Source organism: Protopterus annectens, chromosome 2.part0 (assembly GCF_019279795.1).
Source record: "Protopterus annectens isolate FY-2018-M chromosome 2.part0, PAN1.0, whole genome shotgun sequence".
Taxonomy (NCBI): Eukaryota; Metazoa; Chordata; order Ceratodontiformes; family Protopteridae; genus Protopterus; species Protopterus annectens.
In genome coordinates this window covers 1,117,862,774-1,117,877,421 of record NC_056728.1, presented here as the reverse complement: position 1 = coordinate 1,117,877,421, position 14,648 = coordinate 1,117,862,774, and the positions used below count along the sequence as shown (strand labels likewise).

Below are 14,648 nucleotides of genomic sequence, written 5' to 3'. Positions count from 1 at the left end.
TGCAATTTTGGTATACCAAAAATGCTACTGACCTTAGGAAATTTATTTGCCAGGAAATAATGCTCTGTTTCATCAATCTGTCCCTGCATTAATAAATCATCAATTAATATATCTACTTTTTGGTATGCAATATGTACCTGGTTAATACTACTTTCCTCATAGGTGTCAGTAGCTAACATGGCTAACATGTAATCTATATAATCATTTTTATCCATTATAACCATGCCATTCCCTTTGTCCGGCTTCATAAATCTGACAGTTTTGTCATTAACCATATCCCTTAATAGTATTTCCTCTTCTCTGTTCATATTATTAATTTGATCAAAGGCCCTTCTATTACCAAAGGTTCTACTTGCCCTCATGTGTTCTCTGATTTCCATCTCACAAACTTTTTCATATAAACTCACAGTTCCATTTGATGGTGGAATAAACTTACTTGGCTTTCCTAGGCCAGTATTTTCTTGCTGACAATAATTGTCAAAAAACATCTTGATATTCATTTTTCTGGTAAGCATTTTTAAATCTATCAGGGTCTCAGCAACATTCCCTCTTTTCAAAGGTATAAAAGAAAAACCTTTTGACAACAATTCAGCATGCTCCTCCCCTATTGTTTTACTAGAATAGTTATATACTTTATAATCACCTTGGCCATTTAAAATAATAGATGGATTAACTAAATAAACAGTGTCTACTTCCCCCCGGGTTAAATCAGTAACATCTAACAGGTCATACATTTCAACATCACAAACTGGCTTAAAAGCCATTGACTCACTTTCACTTATAGTAACTTCACTTTTACTAATGTCCATAAAGTCCGTACACCCTAAACCAAGTGGTATCGTCGGTCTTTCGTCAACCCTTAATTCAGTACTTTCACTAACATGTTCAAAAATGTTGTTAAAATACTTGTTTCTGTGTTATAACACTGGTGCTCCAAATAAACACTTCCAGTAGCGGGTCGCATCAATGGAGTGGTTAAATGTGTTCATATTCTGAAGAAGTCTGTATAATAAAGACGAAACCTAGGTCTTTATATTTGACTCTACCGTCTCTGGTCAACAGGGTCCTTCCTGGTGTTTTCTGTCAACTTGCAACTTAGATTTTACCTGGACAAAACAAAATCCATTAGGAAATCAAAACAACTCTTTGCCTTGCCCAATGCTCTAGGATGGAAGGAAACTGTCTCCAAGCAGACCATTTCATGTTGTCTTTGTTGCTCCCACCATGGGAAAAATCCCCTAGAGGGAGTAAAAGCCCATTCCACCAGGGCAATGGCTGCCTCCAAGGCTTTCCTAAATGGTCTGGACACATCTTTCATTATGGAAGCAGCCACATGGTCCACTATCCACACTTTCACCATACATTACAAGTTAGATCAGGTCTCCAGAGCATGGGCAGGATTTTCCAGGGTAATCCTACAGGGCTTTGTAGAATCTTCTTCTGCATCCGCCACCCTTTCGTCCAACTAAGCTGCGGTACTCTCCCACAACAAGAATACTGCAACATAGGAATAGAAGGACAGAATAGTTGTGTAAAATCTTACCATAACCATAGATGTCCTTCTCTTTCATGTTGCAGTATTCCTTTCCACCCACCAATAACCCCCTCATTCTTCTCATCCCAGAATGTCCCTAGGTCCTGATCTCTTACACCTTTCACCCTGGACCTACCAGTACTACGGAAGGACCCCAGGGTTCCATACCTGACACCAATGGCACCTCCTGCTGGGATCTTCTACTCTATCTGCTGAGCTTCAAGTTCTGAAGATTGTGCATGCAGATGTCACATTTAAGGCCCTTGGTTTATGGCCCTACGTGTGACATCCACGTAGCTGCAACATCCAAGCTGAAGCTTTTGTATAGGAGCTGATGTACGAGTTACCTGAGGGCAGGAAATCCCACAACAAGAATACTGCAACATGGAAGAGAAGGACATCTATGGTTATAGTAAGAATTTTACAAAACTATTCTTTCCTAAGGTCCGAGTTCTCTGCAGCGAAATCTAATCCTAGACAACGACCCCCTTGTTTTCCTGTTCTTATCCTATAGAAGAGCAGTAGTCCTTGTGCTGTGAGTTAAAATTTACACATTTTAACACTTAAATACACAGGTTACTGACTTCTACTACATAAAGATGAAGTTTTTGTAGACAAAAAAGGGAAGAAAATTTCAGGTAGCCCGTCAAATTGGTTTTGTGTAATTATGGTGAGTTACTGAAGTTCATGTTAACCTCTCAAAATGAAAATGCCATAGTGTACATAGAGTTCTTAGCAACTTCAGATATATCTGTCTACTGCTTTCTTGTGTTTTTTAATGTACCACTTTATAAGCTGCTTGGTCAGTAAAATCATTTTTTTGACATCTCCGAAGAACTGCCTGATTTTACCATTCAGAATTGAAATGGGTAAACAGTTGCACACAGGTAAAATTTGTTTAGAGCTAAAAGATCATTTGTCCAGAAACTTGATTAGAATGGAAGCAAACATGAAAGATGTTTGGGAAGCACAACTAAAGGGGGGAGGGGCAGAAATGCACACTGATCTTTGTTTTACTTAAAATCAGTGGATGCTTATGTTCAACTTGGGATTTACTAAACTGCAGTCTTATCATTTTGTAGTTATTTTATTCATATCTTTTATAGTATCTTGTTAATGCATACAGAGAGAAGGAGCCTTTACGTAGCATTTTTACTGCCAACATCTGCTTTTCATCGTGGCATAAATTAATTGGTCTTATCAATTTTCAGAACCAGTCATTACAGATATAGATGGGAACTGGTTTGGGAGTGTTGTAATTTAGAATGAATAAGAAACTTGGCAGTAAGCGTGCAGAAGGAGTAAATATGCATATTGGATGTTAGAACAAAGCACATGTCTCCTAATACATAACTTAATGTAGGTAAGAGCAAACCAGAGCTTTAAAGTAGAAAAAAAATGTACATAGAAGGGGACTGTCCTGGGTTACAATGCAGCGATGTTTAAGGATCAAAAAGGTGTTGTGTATGAAGCCATTTTAATACAGAAATTAACTAGATTTACTATAACAAGTACAGTTTCTCTTTGATACAGAGACTGAGAAAAAGTTGAAAATGTTGTTTATAGTATAGTTGTATCATATTGAGAAGCTAGTGATCGTACCTTTCTAGAAGGCTTATTAGCTAACATGTCAGAAAATGAAGCTTTTTCCTGGTGACTGACCTTTTATGCATTTTGTTTTGCAGTCTAACAAGGTGCCTGTTGTGCAGCCATCTCATGCAGTGCACCCGCTTACACCCCTAATCACCTACAGTGATGAGCACTTTGCCCCAGGATCCCATCCCTCCCACCTCCCTACAGATATCAACAGCAAACAAGGTAAGAACCAGCATCTGTACCTTTAAGTAGTAAGCATCAGGATGGTGGGAGACGTATTCCTTTTTTCTTTTTTCATGTTCGGTCTATTTTGATTTGCATCACACCCTCTTGATTCCATGTGTATGAAAAGTAGAGAAACCTAACTAAATGAAGTAATGTTTGGCTGTCAGTCATACTGCAAAACTCTCTTCCATTGATACTGAAGTTTACTTCCTGTTAAAGCTCATCACCTACTAGGAATAGTTGCCTACTCTGATGGATGACATTTAGTTAAGAGAATGTATATGTGGAGACTGCAGAGATTCTGTACTCTTCATAATACTTGTTTTCAGCTATTAATTGTGCTGTCTTGTCAGCTGCCTGGAAGAATTTGGAAGTGGACTGGATTAAAACTATTGTTCTTTACCATGGCTTATCTTAGCTATTTATATGAATTGATTGTAATTCCCATTTCAGCAACTTTTAGATGACTTGTGAAGGTGTTAGATGTCTGAATAAAATGAGACAAATGGGCAACTGTGCATTATAATCTATGTTGTGGAGTGAACTTCAGATTTAAAAGGTAACACTTAAAGCATGTATGTTTGTAGCTCATGGATCTTTCTTACCTCACTTAAATGTTTTTTTCTAAGCCCCCTTAGTAGTGGGATAATAAATGGTTGTGATTATATAGGTTCATCTTCCCATTACTGTTACCTGCTGTCATGACCATGAGGATTGCTTCATGGCATTGATCCTTTGCCTAAGGAATGTTTTGTTTTATATCCTGTCACTGTTTGCCCTAGATCATTTAGTTGATTGGTATATGGTTGTTTGACATTAGGTCTGTTCATCAATCGGGTCTCTTGACAAAGCTTTGTACCATTTGACAGCACAGCTTACGACCTGTGATCTGATTACTCGCCATGCAGTTACTGATGCTTTATATGGTGTCCTTTCAGAGTTTTGCTTGGCTGTTATCTGCCAGCTTTTGTATGGTGGCTTACTTTGTGGACCAAGCACCATTTTTGACCACTCAAGTACACTACCAGATCAGAACATTGATTTTTGACCTTTATTAGGTTATGCTACCAGTTTATCTGGCTAGGATGGATGGTTTTCCTTCAATTCTGGCTCATTTTTTGAGGGACATTCTGGCTACCATCATCTTTAATTCTTAACTGTTTTTCTGTTTATTGGATTATTTCTTGCAAACGAGTTATCTTGGGCATGTGCTTATGTTTTTGTACTGAATTTTTGTCAAAAAGCTTTGAATTATTAAAACCACCTTGGGGATAGTATGGTGTGTGGCCATAGATTTTACTGGATGCATCTTAACCCATGTGCAGTGCTACGTCTTAGTACAAGCGTCCCTAACACATCACTTGCACTGCTGTGGCTAAAGCTCTGTAGTGTTCTGTGACAGCAGGGTATGGAAAATATTTAGCTTTTTTTTTTTTTTTTTTTTTTTTTTTTAAACCTCAAAAGTCAAAAATGTTGGCTGATGGAGAGAAATGTTCACTCAGCAGTTTATGCACCATGCACTGTTTTACAGGTATGTTTGTCTTCATTGGCTTAATCATTTAAGGTGTTAGTTGTGGCAGTTATTTTGGTGGTGAAATTTCAGTACATGCATCAACTGTATTAATTGAGAAAATGGAAACAATTTAATACTGCAGTCATATTTGATGTGAATTCTGGTAGCAGTTTTTTTGCCAGATAAGATTGCAAGCCACATTTCTATTTATGGGCCTGAAACCTGCAGTTTAGTGAAGTTTCTTGAGATGTAGGAAAACTTGTAAAAATATATAGTCCATAACTGATTAGCTTTTCGCAAAGTTCTGCTGATACCAAGAAACAGATGTACTTTCTCTTATGAGTTGCGGCCAACTCCTAGAGTGTCCCTGTGGAAAGCCACCACTAGAAAACCCATGATCTAATGTCAGTCTTTATCTATTAACTTGTGGGTATGGTTCTGATCCAGCTGTTGTATAGCTCACATCAGCCAAAAATCTCTCTGCTAGTCTACCCACAGTGCCCCCTCTACATTACCTCGGATCTCATTTGCTGCTCTTACAAAAAGACGCGTCAGCCAATTCCTCTCTTGTAGCGAAGTAAAAATTTGCTCTCTTAAGTAGTACTCTAATTTTTAATGTATAGTTTTAACATCTTTGGTTTACCCTTAATGTGAGTGTGTTGGTTCCCCTTTACTGTTGGTATTTTCCACTACCATCGTTAGTCCCCCCCCCCCCCTTCACCATTGGTAGTCTTTGTACCATTGCTGGTAGATTTCTTCTGGGCGGTGTGACTGGGTTCCATCCTTTCCTCATTCTTGACTGTCTCTCTGCCTCTTCTGCTTTTTTATTTAGGACAATGGCAGAAAAACCTAAAAGCTCCACTATGGGCTTCAAACAGTGTACAGTGTGTGGCAGAAAAATGCCAAACACCGATAACCATGACAGTTGTGTGTATTGTTTGAGTGTGCCCTACTTGAGTGACTGTACAATCTGCCAGGGTTTTGGCAATAGAACTCAAGCAGAGAAGAAAAATAAACCTGTTCTCAAAGGGCTCCTTAAAGCCCTTTTCAAGAAAACCTTATCTAAGGCCAACCAGTCTCCTATGGCCTCTGGATCAGAATAGTCTCATTCGGTACCGACATCTCCTTCAGCACAGACAGTTAAGCATAAGCATGCATCTGCATGTTCCTCTTTGGAACCAAAAGCTAAACATGTTCTTCGTGTTTCACTGTTGCAGTCATCCCATTTGGGACTATCCCTGCTCCAGGGTACCCCTTGGCTGGCCCGAATACAAGAGGTTTAGTATTTCCGCATCATTGCTGTCGTTTGAGGACTGATGTCAGGTTGTCAGTAGTATAAAGTAAGGCAGCTGACACCATTACATCAGTCTTTCTTGCCATGGAGCCCGAAGCAGAAGCAGTTTGCATGAGTGCCGGTTGGCCGCTACCTGAGTTTTCGTCTCCGAATTGAAGTTGAAGTCTTCTGAAGCTAAGTACCCCACTGGGGATCCTTTTTTCTTTTTTGTAACTAGTGTTCCAGATACAGATCTGCTGTATCTAGGAATGTATGTAAGCTTCTGAGCCCCCCAAGCCTTTCTGTGTTGGGGGGGGGAGCCTTCTAGCTTATCAGTGGGAGTGGTAAGTACTAAGTAGCCTGTCTACCACATAAGGAGTGGTTCTGGTCCAGAAATTGTAGTTATTGGCCGTTTGGGCAATATCTTCCATCTCTCTCAACTTTCTGATTTGAAAGCCTGCATTTGCACTTGTTTCTGTCCTGTAACTTGTCTAGTGCAGATACAGATTCTTAGTTTTAGCACTTAAATTTGCTTAGTCATGCTCAGCACTTGTTCAGAACTTGTAAGCACTAAATAAGCTACGAATTACTACAGCACTCAGTCTTCCTCATTACCTAGAGGAAAACAGTTTTTGTACTTACTTTTCTCACTTGCTTAGAGAAAAACAGCTCTTGTACTCACTTTCCTCACTTATCTAAAGGAAAATAGTTTATTCAGGCATGTCTAAGGGTCAGCTCCCAGTGTTCTCTCCTGTCTATCTGATGAATCTGAGCATCTTGAGGCAATGTAGAAATTGCCTCATGTACACAGACAACCCTCTCCTCCTACCACCCAACACTACAACCTGTGAGAGATGCACTTATCTAGCCAAACTGGAAGTAAAGCTCTCTCCAACCAAGACTGAACTTGACAGTCATGAGGAGAAGGTAAACATTTGCACCACATCACACTCCTCACATAGTCTCACTAAATCTACACCACCAAAATCCACAAATAGTAACACAAAAACATTCGCGGAGGCTCTCAATAATAATCTGTCTAGGCAACAGAGACCTCCAAAGCAGAAACGCAAGCAACCTCCATCCCCCCAATACAACCCAAATGACACATAGCCCACAGACTCCATGTGCCACTCAACCACAGCCAGTAAGGCAAAACAATGTACCTAACACACAGTCATAGGTGACTCTGTAGTCAGGCACACTGATGTCCCACTCACCAGGCTAAACAAGGAGAAAGTTACTGTCAGCTGTCTGTCAGGTGCCAGGATCTGCCACATAACCCACATACTCGGGTCACTCCACAACAAGTACAAATATGACTCTGTCATTGTCCATGTTGGTGTGAATGACCTGAAAAGTACCTCCCTGGACTACATGAAAAGAGACATGGAAGAACTTTCCGATCTTGGAGCCCAGGCAGGTATGACCCTAGCCCTGAGTAGTATTCTAACATCGCCCCGAATGATACCGCAGTACAAGGATAAAATGATTGACTTCAACAATTGGCAAAGCTTCTGGTGTCATTCTAAGGGGATCCAATGTCTGTCTGCTTGGGATGACATGGTCGACAAACCACGATGCTTTGCCACAGATGGCCTGCACTTGTTGCCCCTGGGATTCCAGATACTGGATAAGGCTCTTGCTGCCCCTATAGTGCCTTTTTTAGGCAAGGTTCAAATAACAAATTCACCACCCTAACAGGAACAGACAAGCAAAAACTGAGGGTAATGCTACTCAGTGCTAGAAGTCTAAATCTCAAAATGCATTCACTCGAGGCACTCCTTAAAATGGAGAACATTGGTATCTGTGCAGTGACTGAGACCTGGTTCAAGGCTCCAGGGAGCATCCCTGCACTACCAGGCTATAACTCATACCACACTTTTCGGCCATGTAACCTGGACCAAAATGCCAAAGGCAGAGGTGTGTCCATAATCATCAAAGATAGCCACACCTCCAGGCTAGTTGCTCAGCATAATGCATCCAAGGTTATCCAAGTGCAACTAACTCTGGGCAAAACTGCAGTCCAAATTGTAGCTTGCTGCAGATCCCCCACCATGCCCCAGGATTCCACTCCTCTCTTCTTGATGTACTGGAAAATATTAGGGTTCAACCAAACACCCTAATAATGGGTGACTCCAACTACCCCACCATTAACTGGGAAAATGACTAGTGTACCAACTACTTGGCTCAAGGCTTTCTGGAATTCATAAACTTATCCACACCCCCACCAGGGGCAACAATATCCTAGACCTAGTCATTACCAACATGAGTGACCGGTGTTCCACACCTGAAGTCAACTCCTCGTTTGACCATAAGCTAATCACCCTTTATATCCACATCCCGCCCCGACCCCCCATTAAGGAAACCGCAGTAAAAAATTTCTCCAAAGCCAACTTCATGCTTCTTAAGACAGAAGTGGTGAACTTCCTGACAACCATGCAGATGGACAATACAGTTACAACTGCTGAATCCTACACAAATGCACTCTGTAAGCACTTACACGAGTGCATGGATCATGCTATCCCAAACAGAGCCAAGACGCTCTCCTCCAAAAAAAGAAAGCCAATCTGGTGGTCCCCTGCCATAAACAAACTGTACAACAGAAGGAAGAAACTGTTGCAAAAGAGAGTAAAATCCCATGAGTGGAGGAGCTCCCTTGTCAGCCTCAGTAAGAAGCTGGGATCCCTTATAAGATCCTCCAAAGCTAGCTATGAAAACAAAATTGCCACTAATTCCAAGGACAACCACAAAGCATTCTATAGCTATGTCAAGAATCTCAATGACAGCACCCAGATCTGCTCTGAATTACAGCACAAAGGCACGAAAATTACAGAACCAACTGATATTGCCAACATCCTGGCAGGTTCAGTGCTAACTTTACCCCCACCCCCTAAAGGGCCCATATCTATACAGGAAGAATGCAGAGTCCCAGTAATCACAACTACGCAGGTAAAAGCTGCACTCTCTAAAGCCAAAAACACAGCATCCATGGGACTGGACAGCAGCCCAGGCTGCATTTTACACAAACTTCAGAACGAACTGGCTCCCCACTTAAGCACCATGTTCAATAATAGCCTTGCATCAGGCTTAGTGCCCATTGAATGGCGCACAGCAACAGTTATCCCACTCCACAAAGGGGGAGCCACCACTGATCCTGGGAACTATCAACCTATTAGCCTGATGTGCCTGGTCTGCAAGGCCATGGAACGTATCATCATGGAACCCATAAACAAAGACATTGGTAACCTCCAAACTTTGGATCCCACCCAGTTCGGGTTTGTGAAAGGCAGATCATGCCTCCTGAACCTGATTGACGACTTTGAGGCAGTCACCAAAGCCGTAGATGAGGGTAAGGTGGTTCACACAGCCTATCTTGACCTCGCTAAGGCGTTCAACACCATCCCCCATTCTGGAATTATAGCTAAACTCACTAAACTAGGTATAAATCCCTACGTCACAAGATGGGTTGCCAACTGGCTCAATGACAGAACCCACACTCAAAGTTGCAGATTCCAAATCTGACCTCAAAGCAGTGACAAGTGGAGTACCACAGGGTTCCATCCTGGGATCTCTCCTGTTTGGTATCTACGTCTCTGAAGTACAGGCCTCTGGCTAGCAAAGTTCACAGATGACTATGGCTCCTAGTTTGCAGTCAAGTCCCCAAATGATGTAGACATCTTACAGAAGGGCCTCGCTGAGCCAGATGCCTGGTGTCAGAGCCATGGCCTCAAGCTCAATGCCAAAAAGTGCAGTGTCATCCCCTTTGGTAAAAACTCAGTACCCATGAGCTACCACATAGGCAGCAATCTACTTAACACCGAATATGTGATAAGAGACCTTGGGACCCAGGTGGACAGTAGTCTCTCCTTTGATAGTCACATTGCCACAGTAGTCAGAAGTCCTTCTACGTGGCACACCTCCTCATAAAAGGGTTCTCATCCAGGAAAAAAGAGGTCATTGTTCCCCTCTACTCGACACTCATTAGACCCATTATAGAGGACAATGCCCCTTTTGAAATGTACCTCACAAGACATCTGCAGCAGCTGGAAAGGCCACAGAAGTACCTCACAAAGATTATTACTGGCCTCAAACAAATGCCCTACACTGACCGCCTCAAAAAAAACTCCAGCTTTACTCCGTAGCATATCGCCTACTCCGGGGTGATCTCTGCCTAACATTATAAAGGTATGTTGAACCCAGAGCTGTTGGACATGCCACACCTAAAGAAATCCCAATCCCTCCGAGCTACACGCTCTAGGGACCTAAACCTGGTCACCGCAATAAACAGGACATGCTGGAGGGATAGATTCCTGTCCCAGAGACTTCCCATACTCTGGAACAGGCTACCCATCTTTGTCAAGCAAAGTTCTTCATTAGCACTCCAAGAAAAATCTTGAGTGGATGGGGAATAGGAAATGTACCCCGGGGGTCACTTCTGTGTCTCTGCTTGACAGTGGCACAGGAAAATAACTTTCTTGGGTGTTGTAAGCCAGGGAACCTTGTTGGCTAGGCTTACGTAGACCCTTGGGCTGATAGCCTAGTGTACCTACCTATGAACATATGCACTAACTGAGGTCAGAAAAAGTTGACAATTGTCTCGCCTGTGGAAAGCAAATACCACACTGAGACTTCCACTCTTACTGCGTCACTTTAGGCCTAGATCACGACGTCCCCCATTGTTGATTCTGTGCTTTGATCAATGCCAGAATCATCCATTGCCGGGAGATGATGGCTGTGCAGCACACCTTGATAGCTTTCAACCCCCTTCTCTCGAGTCCAGGGGTTCTCCTGATCAAAGCGGACACCACCACTGTGATGTGGTACATCAACAAGCAGGGAGGGACCTGCTCCTACCCCCTATGCAGGCTGGCCATGACCCTTTGGCTTACAGCCTTTTCCATGCAACTACACCTGTTAGCACAATTCCTACCAGTCTCTCTCAGCTCTGGCAGACCAATTAAGCAGAAACCTTCTGGAGCCACATGAGTGGCAACTCAACAGAAGTACCTTCACCCTAATAACCAAGAAATTGGCAACCCCGAAGGTCGACCTGTTTGCCTCCCACACCAACCATCAGCTCCGAAAATCCTGCACCAGGGAGCACCCACTGCATGGCTTTGAAAGTAGATGCCCCGTCCTTCCCCTGGGTCAACCTATTGGTCTATGCCTTTCCTCCTCTACCTCTCATCCCCAGGGTGCTGCTCAAAATAAGGTAGGAAAAACCAAGGACCATTCTTATAGCTCCAGACTGGCCCTGACATCACTGGAACCCCTTGCTGCTCAGCCTGTCACCGCTGCCTCCATGGCATCTTCCTCAGATTCCAAACCTCCTGACCCAGAGGGAAGGGGAATTCATGCATCCCAGATTGCAGGCACTCAGTTTGGCAGCTTGTCTTATTCCCTAACCCCAAACCAGTCTGCCATTCTAAGTAAACAGGATGTTCTTCGTGTTTCACTGTTGCAGTCATTACATTTGGGTTATCTGCTTGCAATAGCCCTCAGTCGGTCTGATTAACAGTCTTGGGTCCTGCATTGGATGCTGTCCCTTCTTCCATGACGTCAGGTCATCAGGGGTATAAAACATGCAGCCGATGCCATTACATCAGTTTTTCTTGCCATGCGGTGCCCAAAGCAGAAGCAGTTTGCAAGTGCCAGTCGGCCGACTCCTGATATTTTGTTTTCGAGTTTCAGAGTTTCAGAACTGAAGTCTTCAACTAAAGCTAAGTAACCCATTGAGGAAACTTTTTCTTGCTCCTTACCGATGTCAGCAAAAGTTAATAATTGCACTACTTGTGGGAAAGCAAGTACCTCACAAAGATTTTCATTCATACTGTATTCCTTGCCTGGGCCCTGACCACGACACTATCCATCATCGGTATATTTTTGTCTCTGAATATTTCGGTTGTTGGTAAGCCATCTGACTACCAGGATTCCGAAAAAATGCCAAGATAAAGACAGGCCACCTAGGTCCAAAGCTGCCGACAAAGCTTCTCCTAAGCCAGTTGCCAGTACTCGGTGAGGTGCTTTCGCAGCCCCTGATGCCTGCTACTTCTGACTCGCAGGCCTCTACTGAGACCCATTTGGAGTCCGGTATGCCTCAAGATGCTTCAACTGTGGAACCTGCGAATGTCTCTATCTTGGATGGGTTCGGAGCCGCTGTGCAGGCACCGGCTTCTGAGGGTGTATTCAGGCCTATGGACTTGCATATTAAACAGATGCCTCCTTCTTCATTTAGGCCTAAATTTCGAACCATGCGTAAGAAACTGGCGCCCAGGCTGCATGCTCAGGCCTCTATGCCTAAAAACAAATAAGAATGGCTGAAGATCTTATAACTTTAATCAGGGAAAGCCATCCTCCCCTTTCTAAGAGACCTAGGAAAGCCAACCTCCCCCTTCTAAGAGACCCAGGACTGAAGTTTATGAATCTTCTGACCAGGATTCAGATTTTTCTGATTCTTCTGATTATCTGAATTTGCCCTTATCTATTTATGAGGATTCTGATGCAGAGGACTCTATTCCCTCTGCTTCCCCTCCAGAGGATTTACTTTTGGTGAAACCTTGCATGTACTCTAATTGAGCATTTCCACTGGGAAAGCTAGGATTTTTCTGATTCAAAAAAGGGGCTTAGGGATTTCTTACTCCCTCCTGTACTAGACATTGTTGGTGATGCCTTTTCAGAATCTAGTTTGGCCACTGATTCTTTGCCCCCTGCTCCCAGAAAACCTGACTGATATTACAGGGTTCCTGATTCACACAAGTTTCTTTTTAAAAATCTTATTGCGGATCCAGAGATTATTTCACAGGGACCCAAGGGCATTAAAGCTTCTACTGCTAAAAATCCTACCCCTTCTGAGAGAGACTCCAGGGCGCTGGATAGATGGGGTAAGAAGGTTTACACTTTTGCATCCTTGGCCATTAGGGCTTTAAACTGCCAATTTCATATGTTAAAGTATCAACAACATGTTATTGGGTTGCTTAAACAGAAAATGATGTTGATTCCTGACTGTGCTGAAAATAAAGAATTACAGGATTTAGTGCATTCTGCTGAACAGGTTGGTAAACCTACCTTGCAATGTGGATTTGATTCATTAGAGGCCTCTTGCAGGGCTGCCTGTTACTGGGTCTGTGCTCAGAAGGCATGCTTGGCTTAAGGAGCAATCTTTGCCTGATCATGTTAAAGCTACACTGTTGGATGCTCCCTTAAATCAGGACCACCTGTTTGGCAACAAAGCTGAGGAAGTTCTTAAAAAGATGGAAGATGAAGCTAAATCTATGCAAACTGTTGAAGCTTTCTTGCAAGTTCAGCCTCCTAGATTTAGTAGGCATTGGCCTTCTAATAATTGGTCCTTTCCAGCCCCTTCCAGGCCTTCTCAAGCCAAACCCAGACACAGCAGAAACTCCAGATTTCAGTCCCAGGGGGACACACAAGACTAAGCAGTGGGGGATTTCCGCACCAAAATCTGGGAGTAGTAAGATTCCCCGTATGGAAAACTGTCTCAGTGACTTGCTTTTAAAACTTCCAAGCACTTCCCAACTGAATGCTCCTTTAGGCGAAAGATTGGTCTGCAGGCCAAACACTGGGAACTCATTACCCAGGACAAATGGGTTTTAAATAGTGTCTCAAGGATATAGATTTCACTTCCATATGTTGCCAACACCAAGTGGGTGGCCAAATCTACCCCCAGATCAGTGGGCAGAGGCCCAAAATCAAGTTCTCTCTCTCTCAAGCATGGGGGCTATTCAGTTGGTACCAGAAGAGGAAAGGGACAAGGTTTCTATTAGAGTCTTTTCCTGGTACCCAGAAAAGGCAGTACGTGGCGTCCTATCCTGGACCTTTCTACTCTACACACCTTTCTGGTTATTCCAAAATTCAAAATGCTGACTCTTCACTAGCTGCTTCCTACGCTAGGCAAAGATGTATGGTTGGCAACACTAGACTTAAAAGAAGCATATCTGCACATCCCTCTCAGGGAGTCTTGCAGAAGATACCTATGCTTCAAAGCAGGCTACATGCAATATCCGTTCTCTGCACTGCCCCTTGCCTTATCTACTGTGCCCAGGGTATTCACAAAGTGCCTAGCTCCAGTCATTGCATTTTGCAGGCAAAGAAATATTCAGATATACCCATACCTCGACGAGGATTGTCTAATTCAGGCAGAAAGCTAGGACATACTTTTGAATCATCTGGCCTTTGTTCAAAGGGTGCTGACTTGTCTGGGGTACGCCATAAGCAAAAAGAAATCACACCTGGTACCCTGTCAACCAATGATATTCCTGGGAGCAAGATTAAATACAACTTCCCAGATGGCTTTTCTCACGCCAGAGAAACGGATTCATTTGACAACCTACTCAAACAGGTGGCCACAAAAACCCAGATATCTGCAAGGCAAATACTGCAAGCCTTGGGGTTCATGGCCTCCTGCATTCTTCTAATTCCATATGCAAGGCTGCATATGAGGAAACTACAATGGTATTTCAAAAGCCTATGGTATCAACATTCACAGG

General features: G+C 43.0%; 1 protein-coding gene across 1 annotated transcript in view; it reads left to right on the top strand.

The window, feature by feature from the left end:
• The window catches only part of LEF1 (lymphoid enhancer binding factor 1), a 506,814-nt gene that overhangs the window by 324,079 nt on the left and 168,087 nt on the right, over nucleotides 1-14,648 (top strand). Inside the window, exon 4 of the mRNA XM_044060380.1 lies at nucleotides 3,220-3,352. Coding sequence (XP_043916315.1) covers nucleotides 3,220-3,352 — 133 coding nt within the window. The remainder of the gene's footprint in view (nucleotides 1-3,219; nucleotides 3,353-14,648) is intronic.